Source organism: Tyto alba, unplaced genomic scaffold, assembly GCF_018691265.1.
Source record: "Tyto alba isolate M040663 unplaced genomic scaffold, T.alba_DEE_v4.0 Super-Scaffold_45, whole genome shotgun sequence".
In the NCBI taxonomy this organism is placed as follows: Eukaryota; Metazoa; Chordata; class Aves; order Strigiformes; family Tytonidae; genus Tyto; species Tyto alba.
Window position 1 is genome coordinate 413,003 of NW_024881321.1, and position 19,136 is coordinate 432,138.

At 43.8% G+C, this 19,136-nt stretch overlaps 1 protein-coding gene across 2 annotated transcripts in view; it reads right to left on the reverse strand.

Moving 5' to 3' along the window:
• Positions 1–2,023: 2,023 nt before the first annotated feature.
• The window catches only part of LHFPL6 (LHFPL tetraspan subfamily member 6), a 145,559-nt gene continuing 128,446 nt past the window's right edge, over positions 2,024–19,136 (reverse strand). For both annotated transcript variants that reach the window (XM_033000259.2, XM_033000258.2), the window contains exon 4: positions 2,024–3,137. In XM_033000259.2, coding sequence (XP_032856150.1) covers positions 3,019–3,137 — 119 coding nt within the window. In that variant the 3' untranslated portion in view covers positions 2,024–3,018. The remainder of the gene's footprint in view (positions 3,138–19,136) is intronic.

Genomic DNA, 19,136 nt, shown 5'->3' on the forward strand with positions numbered 1-19,136 from the left:
GTGAAATTTTGGAATAAATTTCCCAATATAGTTGTCAGGGGAAAACTGCTTAAATAGTTTTAAAATACAGCTGGATAAATTTATGAACAGGATTATGTGATATGATTTCCAGCAATGGCAAGGACAGAATTCAGTGACCTAGGAGTCTGTATGTCTTTTGTTTTGACAAAAGCAAGCCCAAGCTCCTCATCTTCAAGAATAAATAAATGGAAAATTAAACTTAGTAAATATCGTAAATATTTCATTGACACTTCATACTGTGAAACTGAAAGCCCAGTTCGAAATTATTAGTTTGTAGCTGTGAGGCTTGATAACCATGATAATAAATGGTATTTATATTCCAGTCCAAAATGGGTATCAGAACAAAAATGCACAAATATGGACAAACTTAATTAAGCTGTGATTGATTTATTCATATCATAGCAGCTGAAGGCTGTATGATAAACAGCTACAAAGCAGGTGCAGTATATATCATTGGCTTGATTATAAAAAAAAATGGCATTTTACTCAATCTCAAATTCAAAAAAGGAGATTATACAAATTCAGAGAAAGTAAGTCATGCTATAATTGTATTGCATTTTAAGAATAACCTAATTTTCTTCATGAAGTAATTGAGTAGTTCCAGTTTGTCATGATAAATCAAGCCTGAACCTGAGCACAAGAAGATGTAAAAAAAATCAAAATGTTCTCCATGGTGCATGGTCCAGGATATAATCTAGAGAGGGTCAGATTTAGAATAATAACACTCATATTTTTATAGACAAGTCACTGAAACTTTGTACGGCAAACCGCAGTTTCAGTGGAAGGAAAGGCAAGTTTCTGCAGTAGCATACTGTACAAAGGCAGCATTTTTATATTGAGGTATCTGCCAGAGATCTTACTGGAGCCAGGGGAACCACAGCCAATGTTGTGTTCATATATCCTTTGGCTTTGATAAAGCAGAAATCCACAACCCTAACAAACAGGCATGTTCATACTTACTGTGAGGGTATATGGAAAGGCACTCACCTCCCGCAGCAGGTTTGAGTAAGGTCCCGAGTGCTCACACGAAGGGACGAGCCCTGAAGCCTGGAAGCAGGAGGGAAGAGCTCCGTGTCCCGCGGCTGCTGGTGCCACTGGAAGAGCGTGGGGGGAGGCAAGCCCCCACGACACCGCTGGTGTGCTTCTCAGCAGAAGTGCGGTCAGATGCGATAGGGCTTTTATGGGCTAATCTGGGAGGGGTAAGGTACAATAATGTTTTCACTGCACTGCACTATTAAGTGAATAAATAATGCTTAGCCTATAATGAAACTTGATAAAATTCAGTTCAGCAATATCAGGATTGATCACTGTAAGCTGACATTGCTATTTCCACATACCTCCAGAAAGCTGCACAGCGTAATGTACAAAGCAACTGCATGATTTCAGAGTTGCAACAGCTACAAGTGCTATTAACCAGCAGAACTGCAGCTAGAACATAGGCAGTAACTTAGACATACATAGCAGAAATATCATATCAGGAAAACTAGAGCAGAAAAACAAATTTGAAAAGGAATAGCACCAGTTAATGTCATGATTGAAAACTGCTTACAAGTTCCCATGCTCTAAGTTCACATTATTTTTCTTAAAGAAAAGATTGGTTTTGAATTTTGTATGTACAGTGTCAGTGTCTTGCTCAGGGAATGTAGGTATTTGATCAGTGCCGACACTATTAAGAAAATAAGAGCTAGTTTCAGTCACTTAAACAGGGATATGCAGTGCTGTGTGAAATGCCGAGTCTGCAGCAGCCAGGACAAAATCGGGAAGGTCTCACTGACGTCCTACGGGACACCTGACTTGAGGCAAAAATGTGGGATACGCCAGAATGCCTCCAGTGGCAATAGATGTCTGTCCTCAGGCAATGTAACTGAACCCTAAATGTATGCGTTTTACAGGGAAAAAGGATACAGCATGGTTATAAAAGTCATGATTATTTCTGAGGATTTTTCCAATGGGGATCTGTGAAGGAACTTTTTCATCTATTGACACCAACATGCATTGCAAGTATTGATCAAGGAAAAATTTATTTACAGAGATTTTTCAAATACAAACATAAAATAGCACATATTATATATATATTTTTTACAAAAATGAATATTGAAATAATAAACATGGTACAGCACAATACAACATCAATGAGCTAAACATAATAGCAACAGAAATCTATGTTTGGAAGAAGTTTCCTGTTAGTCGTACATAACCAACAGAGCTCTACAGTACTGTGAGTGGAATTTCCAATGGACAGAAAAACGTCCATTTACTGCACTTCATAAAAGTACTATAGGGAAAAGCTACATATGCCAAGTAATTATGTTGCATTTTTGTAATAATGCTGAAAACACAGAGGCTTAATAAAAGTTATATAGGGCTGAATAAGCAGTGGCTAAATGTTTGGGGAAGAAAAATGTGTAGAGGATATACAAAATACTGATAAAGTGGCTTATTGGTCCTTTTATTAAGTTTAATGTATAGATTAAAAAGTGTTGCAACACTGAATTTTAAACCACCAGAGAGAAGTAAAAAAAAAAAAAAAAAAAAAAAAAAAAAAAAGGAAAGGAAGAAGAATCGCACCAGAAAACATTTCCTCTCTGCTCATTTTGTGCCATGGTCAACGTCTGTGCGTGCGTGTGTGCTTTCAGAAGCGCTGCGCCGAGGGACTGCCAGGTGCTAACCCAGGCCCCCGGCACTGCTGCCCCCCTCACCAACCTCTCAATTAATTGGTGCCCGCAGAATTTCACCATTTGCCAAAGCAGAGTTTTCCGTGCTTATATTTTTACGGAGCAGACCAAGAGCGGGCTCGGGTGAGAAAGCCCGTTCCCTGTCCAGCCTGGCTGGAGGGCTTTGCACCGCGTTCACCTCCCTGCCCTCCCTTGGGCCACCCGCTGTCCCACCCCACGCCCACTCCAGAGAGAAAGCACTTAAAAATTCCTTGTTCATCGTCGTTATCCAGAAGACGTCGGCAAGCCCCTCGGGCGCCTGGCAGCGCCCGTGCCCCAGGGCTCAGTAGGGGTACTGCTTCTGCTTCTTGCCGGAGAAACAGGCCAGCCAGGTGCACACCAGCATGGCCGCCGCCGCACCCCCGCCCGTGCAGTAGTAGGCCCAGCCGATGTGGCAGGTCCCTGCAAGGGAAACAGAGCCACACAGCACAGCGTTAGCTGGGGGAGCAGGCGCCGCCGCCACCCTCCGTTCTGCCCACCCAGGGAAAAGCACTTTTCTAGGTTTCCACCCACTTGTACATCCACCTCAGACAGGGAACGCGAAGAGTAATTCAAGCAATTGGAGAAGCCAAGCTGTTTAAATGGCTCCCCGCAATTTTCTATGCTGGTTCAGCAGGCAGGCCTCTGAGCTTGCTTGCTTGGCCAGTTGCTTTGCTCCACACATGAAGAAGTGCCACATGAGAGACAAGGCCGAGGGTGTTGGCACCATGAGCATCATGAGACAAGGCCAAGGGTGTTGGCACCATGAGCATCATGAGACAAGGTCGAGGGTGTTGACACCATGAGCATCATGAGACAAGGCCAAGGGTGTTGGCGCCATGAGCATCATGAGACAAGGCCAAGGGTGTTGGCGCCATGAGCATCATGAGACAAGGCCAAGGGTGTTGGCGCCATGAGCATCATGAGAGACAAGGCTGAGGGTGTTGGCACCATGAGCATCATGAGACAAGGCCGAGGGTGTTGGCGCCATGAGCATCATGAGACAAGGCCGAGGGTGTTGGCGCCATGAGCATCATGAGACAAGGCCGAGGGTGTTGGCACCATGAGCATCATGAGACAAGGCCAAGGGTGTTGGCGCCATGAGCATGCCAGCCATGGGGTGGGTGTCCCTCGGCCCACTTGGCCCAGGGAGCACTGGCAGCACCGCTCTCCACAGCAGCTGCAGTCAGAAGAGGATTTTTCCCACCGTTTTCTTCTCCTCCTCCAGGCACTGTTTGAGGATATTATTTTTTGACTGAGATTTTGAGAGTTTGCAGGTAACTTGGGCTGGAACCTGCTCCCTTCAGAAAGTGCTGAGTGGGTCCAACTCCACCATTGCAGTGACAGAAACCAGACCCAGCCACAAGCTTCTGGGTGACAATAACCCAGGACATGGCGGTGGGGAACGTGTTCACATCCCCCTCACACAGGCATCGATCCTGACAATCCTCAAAGGAGTATGGTGTCGGGGGACAACCTGCATGGGGTCTTCTGTGGGAATGGGGTCTAGAAACACAAAACCAGATAAATTTCCCTATTCCCACCCAAGGTCACAACTCCCTGCTGAAAACTTCACTGATCTTTTGTCTAATGTGTTTAACAGTGTCACAATATGGCCTTGAATACATTTAATGACCTTGGTATCTTTATACAGCCAAACTCATGACCAGTGAATGGTGCTGGGAAATCCCACGGTGGACCATAAAGTGATCTCTCCCCTTTCAGGCACCATTATGCCTGCAGTAGAGGAGGAGATCGGGAAAAGGGCAGCTGCAACAGGGAGGAAGCCTCCTCACAGAGATCTCTGAAAGCAAAAGAGATGGCTGCTGTTAGCCCTCAGGATTTCAGCCCATCTCAAAAGTACTTTTGACTTGCGCAGCATCATGTTGGTCATTTTGATCTTGAGTGCTTGGGACTCATTACAACTGAGGTTCTCCCTGTGTCACCATCTTGGGGTGATACTGCCCTGCTTTGAGCAAGTGAGTGCTCTTAGTAAGGCACAAGCAGCAATACAACACTTCCTTCCCACATTCCATCAAAAGCAGCAGAAACCAATCTTCCCTTCAGAGAACAGAAGGTAACAACAGAGTTTCCATCCAGAAAGACAGAGCTGAAAGAGGTGGAATGTCTATATTCTGTCCTTGAAGGTCAATTTTCGGGTTCAGACAATTATCAGCTTGGCTAATCCTGCCTTAGGCTCAAACCACTCAATGTGTCTGTACATCTCAACATGCCCAAAGTATTAGCATGCCTCAAGGCAGAGAGCATGTCCATCAACTGTCTGCAGGATATTGTCAGGCAAGCTTTGTAAGGAGACATTAGTGGGAGACAACACTTATGCTCGTGGCCACGCTGAAGATCTCAGGTTGACACCACAGCAGGAAGCATAGTACTTGATTATTTTTTTTTCTTCATAATTCTCAAAACCTTTTATTTAAAAAACAAAGATCTTGACATGATCAGAGGACTTGAGGAGCTGTGGCCTTCTCTTGTGCTCATTAGCCCCTCTCTTTAATGTACTGGGGCAGACAGAGAGATTTACTTGGTTTTGTAATCTGGTTATGCTCTGTAGATCAACATCGTTCTTGGCTTCCTTACAGAAGACCACATAGAGAGTCTGACTTCCTAAAGAGAAGACCATCAGAAACCACGGAGAGCTGCCAAGGGCCTGGCAATGTCACTGATGCTGATCCTTGCCCAATCGCACAGCAGTCCCTGGAGAGACTTGTATCTGAACCATCTATTGCTGTGCCTGCACACACACACTGTCTACAGCTTCTGCTGGGAATTTCAAATCCAGACATAAGCATACACCAGATGGCTAAATCCACTGGATTGCTTTGAAAATGATCATGTTTCTAGCAGGGTGGGTTGCGCTAAAACATTTCTTGTGATAAGATGGACTCCACCTGATAGGTCTTTTTGAATTGTTAATTCTTCCTAAAACTACTAGAGAATTGCAGTTGCATCTTGAAAAAGTAAATCTTTCTCATCATGATGTTCCCAGGTAGAGAAAATAAATGTCAAAATACTACTTTTAAAAGAATTTAAAGATTCACCTGGTAACACTGCCCAAAGCTGTGACCTAAGTGGGATAGAATGAAGTAAATTTGAAATTCTGCATGGTGTGATTTCAACTTCTGTGCCTTGGCAGTGGTAGAGGGTGAGAGTGTACGTGATGCATATTCAGAAGAACTGTTAAATCAGTGTCAGAGATGTGCTCAACAGATACAACATGCACATTCAGCCTTGGCTGAAGAGAATAACATTTTGTCATACCATGCTCCATTTACCCTAAGGACCACTGCCCTACTTAATGCTCTGAGGCATGGCAGGCAGCCTCTTGATCTAACAAATGCAATGTAGTTCACAAGTGTAAGTTGGGTCAAGATGAGCAAATGAAAGAATGGGAGAGTGCAGGAGAAGGGATGAAAGAGCTGGGAGCCTGACCTTAGAGCCATAATAACACAGCAGTAAACCTGGCCATTATTTCCAGCCTGTGCCAGGAGCAATGGGAGGCCTTGGAGAAAATAGCTTGATCTGTACTTGGATGATGCTGAGCAGAACAGCATTTCAAGCTATTGTGCTGAAGAAGAGCCTGCAGCGAGGAAGGTGTCTGAGGGTATTGGACTTTGCTATACTCTTCACTGTACGAATAGTAAGTCCTAGGTCCATATCTAAGTATAGCTGTAAGGCCAGAGATAATCCATCTCTAAGGTACTTGTTGCAATGAATGATTGTCTGCACTGCATAGCCACTTGTCAAAATGAAGCAATGCTACCCCTTTTATATTCCTGTATTTCACAAGGGCAAAAAGTATTTTGTAGTTAATGTTTCTGCTCTGGTATTCCCATTTTACTACATCTATGTCTTATTTTAATCCACTGCACTCTAAAGAAAGATTGTTGATTGTCAATAACTGGGTAATTTAGTTGCAGTTTAAATGGTAAAATTACTTCTCCTTCACTTTGATATTAAACACCTATTTTAAAAGGAATAGGAAGCTTTATAAAAAGCAGGGTTGATTAATTAAAGAGCATCAAATGAAAAGAAATACAACTATAGAAATGTTATGTATGAGAGAAGATAGCCTTTGCTTTTTAGCTTTAAATTTTTATATTATATTAATGGATACCATAGAATGACCCTTTATCATGTTCAAATTTTATTGCACTGACATCAGTGGGACTAGTCATGTATTCAGAGGTAAATAAACGGTTAAGAGTTTTGCAGAACTGGGGCTTAAATTCAACCATCAAGTAGAGCAGTTTGCCTTCATGGAGCCCATCATATTAAAGATTAGAAATTCTGCGTTGCAGTTTCCCATTTTTTTTAACATCAAAACTCTAAAATGAAGAGCAAGGCCACCTAATTACTTACTAGAATTAAAACAATTATTGAAGCCAAGTCAATTTTTACACACAAAGACACAAAAGCTGTTGTTTTCCTTAAGGATGCAGAGAAATACATCTATACAGGTAGAAGTGTGCCAGACCACCGAAGGCGTGGAGATGTGTGCAAGAATGTGCACATGTTCTTGCTCATAAGATGGGCTGGATCTGGTTTCATGCCAAAGTAAATTCCCCAGCAGCTGAAGTGCTCTTCTAGCTGATAGAGATGACATGCAGCACAGCAACTTCCTTCTCTGCACAAAACCGGCGTTGTTTTTAACAATTAGCATTTACCTGACAGGTCAGTATGGAGGGAGAAGCTGTGGTGTGGCTTCAGCATTTTGTTAGTTCTAATCTTTTTTTTTTTTTTTTTTTTTTTTTTTTTTGGCAAAGGAGAGCATGAATAATTAGAACTCTTTGTTGCTAGGTGAAGCAGGACTGTCCAAGTTGGCTCAGGTAAACTTGTAGCCAGCCATTAAGAAATTTGTTTTCGTGTTTGTTCTATCAGGATTGGCAGCAAGAGTGTCAGAATGAACACTGAAATCATAGAATAACAGACCTTGCCTCTATAGGGTTGGATAACCACTTTCCAAGCAAATAAAAGAAGGCAAGAGTGGAAACATTACACTCCTCTCTTTTGTAAAAGGATTGAAAGAAATTGCAGTCTCTGAGGATAAAGGAAAAAAGCAAGGTGAGTGAGGACACTATCAAGAGAAGATTCAGCAGAAAAGAGTCCCATAGAACGTAAGACAATATTTGCTAAATTGAAAGAAATCAAAGAATGTGGAAGGGTAGTTTTGCTGTGATGGATGGGCTTATTAAAAAACACTTCCATGCCTTTCCCTGATTTCTAACATGATCTTCAAGGCCATATGTCCCCCCTTAGTTCCTCCACTCCTCTTCAATATATATGGCAAATAAAGATTAAGACAAATTTGGGAGTGAGTGAAATTTGGTAACAGAAAATCTGCAGATAATTGATCTACTGTGGAGCTTTGCCAGAATCCAATTGCTGAAACAGAATTTTACCAGGTTTTCTACTTATGATGTCTTATAAATAATTATCACAAATAGTTATCAAAGTCCTGGAAATAACATATGATTTTCACCTAAATAACCAATAAGTGACACTTATGAACAAATATCCAGAATATGAAAGCGTCTTGGATGCAAACCTGTTGATTGCAAGACTTAATATCTTTAATCTTATCTTGAGAAACCTGGTCTGCTGGGAGCTGATGGGCTCCATCTGTCAGGGAAGGGGAAGAACATCTTCAGCCACAGGCTCGCCAAGCTGGTGAAGAGGGATTTAAACTAAAGTTGCCGAGGGAGAGGAACCTCAATCCATCCCACTCCTACCAGCTCAGTGCCAGTGCCAGCAATAGATGCCCAGAGCCTGGAGAGGGATCACAGGTGAGCAGGAGAGCACCCGAGCAGCAGCACAAAGGACTCCAGCCAGTAAGCCAGCTTCATCGGGGGCCCAGGTTAAATGTCTCTCTGCAAACGCACATAGCATGGGGAATAAACACGAGGAGTTAGAGACGTGCGCAGGCATGCAGGGCCACGATCTTACTGGCATTAGGGCGACATGGTGGGATGACTCCTACGTTTGGAGTGTTGGAATGGAAGGATAGAGGCTCTTTAGGAAGAACAGGCAGGGTAGACGAGAACGGTGTGTCATCCTCTATGCCAGTGACCAGCTGGAGTGCAGGGAGCTCTGCCTGGGGAGTGATGAGGAGCCAGCTGAGAGTTTATGGGTCAGGATTAAAGGGAAGGCAGGGGCAGGAGGCATTATGGTGGGGGTTTGCTACAGGCCACCTGATCAGGAAGACAGCAGATGAGGTCCTCTATAGACAGATAGGAACAAAGTCATGTTCACAAGCCCTGGTCTTCATGGGGGACTTCAACCATCCTGATAGCTGTTGGAAGAACAATACAGCAGGACATGAGCAACCCAGGACGTTCCTGGAATGCCTTGATGTTAACTTCCTCCTCCAAGTCATAGAGGAGCCAACAGGAGAGGTGCTATGCTGGACCTTGCCGTCACCAACAAGGAGGGACTTGCCTTGGATGCAGTGACTGTGAAATGGTAGAGTTCAAGATCCTTAGGGCAGTGAGGAGGGCACACAGCAAGCTTGCTGCCCTGGACTTCAGGAGAGCAGACTTTGGCCTTTTCAGGGATCTGCCGATCTGCCTGGTAGAGTAGCAGGGTATAAAGCCCTGGAGGGAAGAGGGGCCAAAAAAGCTGGTTAATATTCAAGGATCACCACCTCCAAGCTCAGGAGTGATGCATCCCAGCAAAGAGGAAGTCAGGCAAAAATGCCAGGCGGCCTGCATGTATGAACAAGGAGTTTCTGGACAAACTCTAACACCAAAAGGAAGCCTACAGGAGGTGGAAGCAAGGACAGATAGCCTGGAAGGAATACAAAGATATTGTCCAAATAGCCAGGGATCAAGTTAGGAAAACCAAAGCCCTGACAGAATTAAATCTGGCCAGGGACAAGAAGGACAACAAGAAAAGCTTCTGTAGGTACGTCGGCAATAACGGGAAGACTAGGGAAAATGTGGGCCCTCTCTGAAAGGAAATGGAAGACCTGGTTACCTGGGATATAGAGAGGTCTGAGATACTCAACAACTCTTTTGCCTCAGTCTTCACTGGCAAGTGCTGCATCCACAATGCACAAGTCACAGAAGACAAAGTCAGGACCGAGAGAATTAAGAACTACCCACTGCAGGAGGAGATTAAGTTTGAGACCATCTAAGGAACCTGAAGGTGTACAAGTCCGTGGGACCCGATGAGATGCATCTGCAGGTCGTGAGGAAACTGGCTGATGAAGTGGTTAAGTCACTATCCATCATATTTGAGAAGCTGTGGTGGTCCAGTGAAGTTCCCACTGACTGGAAAAGGGAAAACATAACCCCCATTTTTAAAAAGGGAAAAAAGACCCAGGGAACTACAGGCCAGTCAGTGTCACCTTTGTGCCTGGAAAGATCATGGAGTGGATCCTCCTGGAAGCTATGCTAGGGCACATGGAAAATAAGGAGGTGATTGGTGACAGTCAACATGGCTTCACTCTTAGTGAAGCAAATCGTGCCTGACAAATTTGATGGCCTTCTATGACAGAGTTACACCATTTGTGGATAAGGGAAGAGCAACTGACATCATGTATCTGGACTTGTGCAAAGCATTTGACACTGTCATGCATGACATCCTTGTCTCTAAATTGGAGAGACATGGATTTGATGGATGGACCACTTTGTGGATAAGGAATTGGCTGGATGGTTGCATTCAAAGAGTTGCAGTCGACAGCTTGATGTCCAGTTGGAAGAGCAGTGATGAGTGGCGTTCCTCGGGGGCTGGTGTTGGGACTGGTGCTGTTTAACACCTTTGTCTGCAACATGGACAGTGGGATTGAGTGCACCCTCAGCAAGTTTGCCGAAGACACCAGCTGTGTAGTGCTGTTGACACACTGGAGGGAAGGGATACCACCCAGAATGACCTTGACAGGCTTGAGAGGTGAGCCCATGCAAACCTCATGACTTCAACAATGCCAAGTGCAAGGTCCTGCACATGGGTCAGGCAACCCCAGGAACAAACGCAGGCTGGGTGGAGAATGGATTGAGAGCAGGACTTGGGGGTGTTGGTTGACAAGATGCTCAGCATGACCTGGCAGTGTGCGTTTGCAGCCCAGAAAGCCAGCTGTATCCTGGGCTGCATCAAGAGAAATGTGGAGAGCAGGTTGAGGGAGGTGATTCTCCCCCTCTACTCCGCTCTTGTGAGACCCCACCTGGAGTACTGCTTCCAGCCTTGGGGTCCCCTGCATAAGAAGGACATGCTCAAGTGGGTCCAGAGGAGGACCATGAAGATGATCAGGGTGCTGGAGCACCTCCCTTATGAGGACAGGCCGAGAGTGTTGGGGTTGTTCAGCCTGGAGAAGGCTCTGAGGAGACCTTATAGCAGCTTTCCAGTACCTAAAGGGGGCATAAAGGAAAGGTGGAGAGGGAATTTTTACAAGGACGTGTAATGATAGGACAAGGGGTAGTGATTTTAAACTGAAAGAGGGAAGATTTAAATTAGATATTAAGGAGAAATTCTTCACTGTGAGGGTGGTGAGTCACTGGAACAAGTTGCCCAGAGAGGTTGGGGCTGCCCCCCTCCCTGGAAGTGTTCAAGGCCAGGTTGGACAGGGAAGGTGTCTCTGATCATAGCAGGGGGCATTGGAGCTAGATGATCTTTATGGTCCCTTCCAACCCAAACGATTCTATGATTCTATGATTGCAAATATCTGTAATTTAATATTTATATGAAAGAAATACAGAAATTCTTTGCTGTTAATGTTAAGACTATCCTAGGCTTGCAGCCTGGAGCATTTGTCAAACTAATCATTTAACCTTAAGTACAGCCTATTTTTCAAGACGAGGGAAAAAAGGTTTCAGAATTAGGTGGTCTGAAGAATACAAATGATATACCTTCAAAAATAAAACCTACAATTCCTACTTGCAAAAAGCTGTGCGGGAACTCTAATTAACAGCTTCACATGAGAGTCCAGTACTACAGGGAATGTGAATTCATATCATCAATCAGGGTGTTGGAAAAGTAATCAGAGAAAAAAGTAAGGCGTGTGATGTTAAAGGATATAAAGGGATCTGGGGATATGAAAACCACAAATGAGTGTAAAAGATAATCAGCTAATTAATAAGAAGGCACAATTATTTTGAAACAAAGCCAAGATAAACTAAATAGCTGAAGATTTTTTTTCTTGACACCGTTACAATGAAAAACCGTCATGTGAAATCAGCTGCAAAAGCAGGAAAAGGCGTTAAAACTTGGAATGCATCCAGAATGAATTAAAGTAATGAGAAACAAAGAAAGAACACTATATAAGGTAAAACTGCACCCAAACAAGTGGCCTTAGTGAAGCTGGCTTCTTTGTCTGTTGCATAGAAATGATTTTCTCAATGGATTTCTCTTTTTAAAAAATATATGAATCCTTATGCATGCACAGATCAAGCTATTTTGGTTACCTGTAATTAGTTAAATAAATTGAATGGGTATTTTGGTCTGTAATTAAATGCATAAAATCTCATAAAGTTCAGATGTGTAAAAAAGTGCAAAAAGAAGTGCCAACTTGAAATTCTTCAGTCCTGTTGTATGCAGACACTCACTCATAGGACCAAATCCTCTGTTCTTTGGAGAATCATATAGTTTTGTTTAATCAAACCTCAAATTTGCTGTAGGTTTGCATTTATCATGGAACAACGAAGAAGAAGAAACCAATACCTTGTGCCAATTACAGTGCTCAAATTCTCAAGAGCAAATATCTTATGTCCTACTAATGGAGATCTCCCCGCCTCCTGGAAGAAGCCTGCAGAAATCTCACCTATTGTAGGAAGTGGAATTAATGTCACCTCTGTTTGGACATCCACAGTTCAGAGATTCACACTGGACTAGTCCCCTAGACTCCCTCTGGAGAAAAAGTCACTTATAAAAGTGTGTTGCATTTCATCTTCAGTTAGACATCTAAAGCACAGCAGGTGAATCCTGCTCTAGCAGCACCTATTTTTCTCCCTTTATGAAGGGATCCCAAACAACCAGTTTATCTGCCCCTTTCAAGTAATGAAGAGCACCAAGTACTTGCTCTCAGGTTGTCTGAGTCCCCTTCTGGATGCTCCCGCTTATCTCTACTGACTGCAGAGGGTCCTCTCATACCATGTTCTAACTCTGGCAACAAAACTAAGTGCCTTGTGTTAGACAGAATATATGTGGACTTTGATATAGCCACCAAAGGCTTACAAAGATTTAAGAATGGAAGTTATCCAGGTAGCACTAAAGAGATGTTTCTTGATAAAACACTTCCTTTTCTAGAACGTAGGCTGACTCACTCATTTATCTAAGAAGTGAGTAGGTGCAGCTCAGGTATGGTCATAAAGACTGTGCTCAATCCCAGTCAAAAATCTGAACTGGTAAAATCTCGGAGCTGTTTGCAGAGGATATGAGAACAAGAAAACTGGCTTTGTCAGATAGATTGCTCATAGAAAAATACAGCTTTGAAGCCTTTGCCTTTAATAGGATTCTAATAAATTGCCCTACCCTCTAAACCCTTTTCTTGATCATTTTGGCACTGTATGTCAACACTCAGACAGATGCTGAAATTATGTCACCTAAGGCAAATTAACTAGTTGACAAAGCTTTTTTTTTATATTCACTGCTTTCTGTGGGGTGTTTATATTGTCGTTTTAGTAACTGCACTGTTTGCTTTTAAAGATCATTTACTCTATTATTTCTACAGCAAAAGTAATTATCAAGTCAACAGTTCTCTTTAAGACATTTCAAGCTCTCTAAAAGTGGCAAAGGGGAACCTTAATAATAATGATCTTTGGAAACAAATATCTCTCAACAGAGAAGTTTCTGAGAGCTTTTGAGAGTAATTGAGCTGCTTGTTTGGTTCAGGATGGGAGCCAGCCTTTTAAGCTGCTCTCCAGACAGCCACTTTGGCCAGGAGAGCCCTTTCACAGCAGTTCACAGATGGATGGACAGCCACAGAGGGCAAGCAAAGGTGTGTGTTTGGAGCCATCTGCTTTGGTTGCTGCTGCAGCTGGGCCCGCAGACCTGGGATGTCTTGGTGCGTGACAGGTAGCGATAGAGCGTGACAGCCAGCGAGAGAACATGAAGCAACTGGAGAGGATCTAGAAGGACTTGCAGGAGAAACAGGGCAGGAGACTGTTCCCAGCCTCATAAGGATGGCATGAACTCAAACAAGCATAAAATGCATTTTGGGCAGGCTGCAGCAGCAGCTGCCAGGTAGGTAGTCAGAGCACAGCATGCCAGTGACTATGCCTGAGACGTGCAAGCCCCTGCTGCCAGACCTATGATTTTTTATTGCCTTTAATAGCAAAGAATAGCATAATTAAACTCAAAGATGAGCTCTGAAGGTAGTTACAGACAGCAAACACCAAACCATGTTTGTAGGATGCTTCTTAGCACAAATGATCACCCAGCAGAATAAAAAAGTAGGTCTTAGATAGGAAATGTATGACACAAAAAGTAATCTCTCACAAAATAGAGTAGGACATAAAAAATTCTGGAGCACTGATCATCCAGGCTGAGTCCATAACGCTCAAACAGACCCCATTTCCTCAAAGGAAGACAAAAATTTATTCCACGTAGTTCAAATTAAAAATTGGAGTTTATCTTACATTTGGTGTCTTCATTCTTTCAGGTTAATAAGGTAAGTACATAATATCATTTCACACATCTGGTGGTAGGGAAGTGGCAGCTGGAGGCCAGATGAAATTTTCTAGGGCATCTACAATGGCATGATTCATCTATGTTTAGATAAATTAATCTTACTCTAGATAACCATTTTACTTTTCAGGCTCTTAGGTATCAGTCTTGTAGTGCTGTTTCACAAGATGTGAAATGAAGCTCGATTTTGTGAGTTAAACTGATCATGCTCTGTCCTCTCTGGAACATTCTGTGGGATTTAGCTGCCTCTCCACCCATCACAACAGAAATGAGCCTGCAACAACTGAGCAGTCTCCGCATACACATCTAGGAAAATTAGGAGACTAAAATGAAGTATCATACTGATTTTAGACATTCAAACCCAATACTAATGAATTCACACGTATACACGTATATTGTCCTTTAAAAAAGGCATAGAAATTCAGGGGATTTCTCACACAGTTTAAGTCTTGCAAAATGTGGAAGTTCTTGCCGATGTCTGGTGCTGTCTTCACTTTAGTGCATACTTGCACCTTAATGCAGAGTGCCTCACATTAATGAATTTCCTGCTAAAACCCTAATTCTTCAGCTGTTATTCTTGTGTGGTACATTTAGAAATGAAAACAAAATAACATTAGTGCCTCTAGCTCAGGAAAACTGAATGTGTGCTATATGATATGCTATAAAGATGCTCGCCTTTGGGAAACTGCCTGCTAATTCACTTTGCAGACCACGGGATTGTGTAGATCCAAGTCACTTTCACAGCCTTCAGCCAGAAGCTCTGTACTGCTGTACCATGTCAGTGCTGTCCTGAACGGGCCCACAGGTAACTCCAGGGTGTAAATAATGCAGCATAACAATAACAGCTTGGATGGTGACAAGAGATTAAGATGATTTTGATCCATCCTCAGACATCTGGTAAAAAAGCAAAAGGCAGTCCCTTCGAGCACTGACAGTTTATAACTCCAGTCTCCACCTCAGGCATTAGCCTGTGTCCAACCTGGACCAAGGACTTTGTCTTGGTCACTGAGCAAACACTGAGGTGGTTTAAAATACACACATCTCTTGTCTCTTGCCCCTGTTTATTTATATTGCCCTACTTCTAGGAGTTACCACCTAAAAATAGCGGCAGAAGACTGCTCCACTTCATAGTCTGGTGTTTCGGCAGGAACTGTGCTCCACCTGTGACCTGAGACGGGATGCTGCAACACGGAGCAGGGCCCCCGGGCCCCCTGCAGGTCCTGCTGACGGCTAGGGAGCTGGCAACCACAGGCAGAGGAACACGACAGAGACCTATCACAGCCTTAACCACCCAGCAACATTCTCCAGAGGTTGCTTGTCAAAGCCCTAATCTATCACTGTGCTTTTTTTCATAATGGCAGAAGCAAATTGCTAGAGAAGAGCAGCCAACAGGCCCCTCTGCAGGTGCACCAGTCTCTCTGTTTGTCTATGGAGGTTCCTCCCCATCCTCATTAACAATACAGCTCATCTACTGAATGTAATTTAATCAACAAATGGGGTTCTCCTTGGCAGGGTATCTTCAGCTGAAGAATGACTCCTCTTTGTAGTGATGGAGCTGTACAACCGCTTTCATTTGATTGAAAAAAAAAAAAAAAAAAAGCCCAATTAAATGCATAAATGTTTAAGTAAACCCTTTGGACATAGATCACTTAATAAAAGACAAATAAATATCCAATTTTAAAGAGAGCAGCAAACTTCTGGGCATTTCACAATGTCAGCTCATGTTTTCTAGAAAAGAGTACCCAAATCCATTTATATATAAATTAAAGGCACAGGTATTTTTCTTCAGCCTTTTAAAATATTGCTTTGGAATGTACACAGAAATGTGTGTGTTTGGCAGGGGCGGAGGGAGGGTGTCCCCTCTTCACAGTATGGGCTATCTCAGCACTATGTGGAGTGTCTGTTAGTCTAATGCCTTTTCAGAGTGCCTGAAGACATGGAGAAGCACTGATATCTAGCACACCCAGTAAGGATTAGGCCTTCTTTATGGGTTCTTTACATTGCTATTTATTTGTTCTATCTAGTTAGGACCACATTACGGGAAGTGGGGGTTTGTTTTGTTTTGGTAAAGCAAAAATTTTCATTTATTTGCTAATTCTGGACTACTTCTGGTTAACATTACATTTCACAGTGCACAATTCAGCTGCTTCCCAAGTGAGTTCTTGCAGTCCCTCCTCTGCACCTGCCTCCGGTCCTTCTCATCCTCCTATAAAGCAGATTGCAGCTCCTGGCTTATCTTTTCTACCTCCCACCTCAGCCATTTCTTCCCCTCACCTTTTTTAATCCAGAACAAATCTCAGTGCTGAATCTCCACCTTTGCTGGCTCTGTGGTTGAACCCGGTGCGCTTCGACCCTCCTTTCCTAATCTTGCTTTTCCTCAAGGAGGAGGCTGGATTCTGCCTGCTGATCAGCAGCCTTCTGAGCACTCTCTCCTTTGAGAGTAATCACCTGCGCTGAATTAGGCTCTGGGTGCCATCCTCGTTAGCACCCACAGCAGCAGGAGGTGGAGGACCAGCACTCCCACAACCACCATTTCCCCCATCAGCAAACCGGTGCCGGGCTCACGGCAGCTCAGCTTTCTGAGGGCAGATTTTGAATGCAGTGTGTTTATATGTGGTTCTTGAGACAACTCATTTCACAGATTCAGGAATAGAAAGCATATCATTGTGGCTTAATCAAATTAAATATTCAAATGAAAGCAATAATTACTTAAATTTGTCTGGAGACTTAGTGAGATTCAGTCTCTAAGACATCATTTTTGTCCTGTAGGCTATAATGAGTAAGCTAGTCTCTAATGATTCAGAAAAGACTAGCGGGTTTGGGTTATCACCAACCAAGAGGTATTTATGAAAGACAATGAGCAGTGTGGCTATTAAACGGCCCTCGGACAGTACCTCTTCTTTACGGATGACTTTGCTAACACGGCATCAACCAGGCACTGATATTAAGTAAAAAAAATCCAAGCCAAGCATTTAGATTCACTGCCAATGTGTGTGAAAAAGAGATGTCTAGTGGCAGAGCTGCCTGGTGGAAATCACTACAGCAAATTTCAGCTCTCATTATAATTTGTTAATTAATGTGCTAACATATGATTGCAGCAGATCGGTGAGACCAGCACTCCCGTCAAGTCTAGGCATGCATAACACATGCCTTGTGCTCCGGGTCCAGAAAACACAGTAAGAGTACATGCCTTCACAGTTAATGTAATACATGTCATGGTCCTTATGTGTACCTGGAAGGAAAGCTGTCAGCTGAAATTTTTCACATGAGTTTCTTCACTGCCTTTAATGGCAGAGTGATCCAATTTATGCAAATATCTGATTCATGAGTCAAGACTGAGGTGGCAAAGGCGGTCTCAGAGGCTCTGCTCTGACGGTGGGTTCGGCGGTATTTAGGGTCACAGTTTGTAACTGCCGAAGTGCTGTCTTCCAGGAGCTCAGACTGGCACGACACTCACCTTCCCGTGAGTTTGCAGAGAAATAACCTGGGAAGGTAATATTTTTCTGCACTCTGGGCAGGGCAATGGCTGAAGCCTGGGAACAAGCAGGCTGTCAGGAGACACAAGCAGGAATCACGGGACCAGAGCTGCTCACATGCTTGGCACGGAAGAGCAGGCATCAGCCTGCACCAGCAACAGGCTAGCCGGCCTCTGAAACCGGGGTGCTGCTAAATGGTCTGCTAGGGTCCACTTCAAGCTTCTGCACAGGATTGACAGTGAGCAGCAATGAACCCGACAGTTCCCTGCAATAGCTACTGCAGTGTTTTGCCCAGTCTCTCTACTATAGTCTTTGAGACACCTTGCCATGGAGCTGGGAATCTTAGTTCTGGGACATTTTTTTCCTCTAGCTAACTCTACATTTCTGTTCCCATTGCTATCTCTCCTTCATGTTCATATCTTTCAATTTATTAGGTGAAAAAAGTCACAAGAACTTTTTATACTTCACTCAGAAGAAAATTTAATATCAATAGCACAGAAGGATATTAGAGTTCAGAATAACAAGGTAAAGCCTCTCGAGCACGTTACACATCCCTGGGCGACACCATTAGTGGCTGCTGATAACAACATCAGTGGCAGTGGTAGAAATGTGTGCTGGTATTGGTAATGAGAGTTTCTGGTCCTATGCCAGATCAAATATACTCCAAACCACCACAGGAACAGTGTAAGGGAGGGTGACCTGGAGCATCTCTCCCACAGCAATACTTTCTTACCTTTCAACATCAGTTCATTTGCATACATTCACAAGAAACATCTCTGAGGTGGAAACAAACCTCCTCACTCCTGAAGCCTGTCAGAAGTATCAGTGTAAAATGAAAAGATACTGCAGCAGGTTTGTGTTTAACCCTAGGAGACCATTTTCATCCACTGTTCTGTCCACTGGGATTGCTGCCAGGCTACTACAAGCCCTGCACACACAGCTACGGAAAGGGTTTCCAACAGTAATCATAAGGGTTAGCTCACGTGGGCTGGAAATGGGGAACCGTGTGTGTCTCCATGCTTGGGAGTGGGAGCTCTCAAGCCTGCGGAGGGTCAGGGTGCCCAGTCTCTCCCGCTGCTTTAGGAGGATTGCAGATCCCCCTCTTCCCCAGGTAACACACTTCTGGAATACCAGCAGCTGCACTGATCCTTCTAGCTGAAAAGCGACCTGAATGCGCATTCAAACATCGGATCCTGATCATCCACATTAATGAATCCTTAGGTTGTTGCTGGGCCCCCCCCTGTTTTCTAGAGCCCTCTCTAGAGGTGGCTTGCCCCATACCCCATGGGTGAGCCCGGTTTGGCCATAT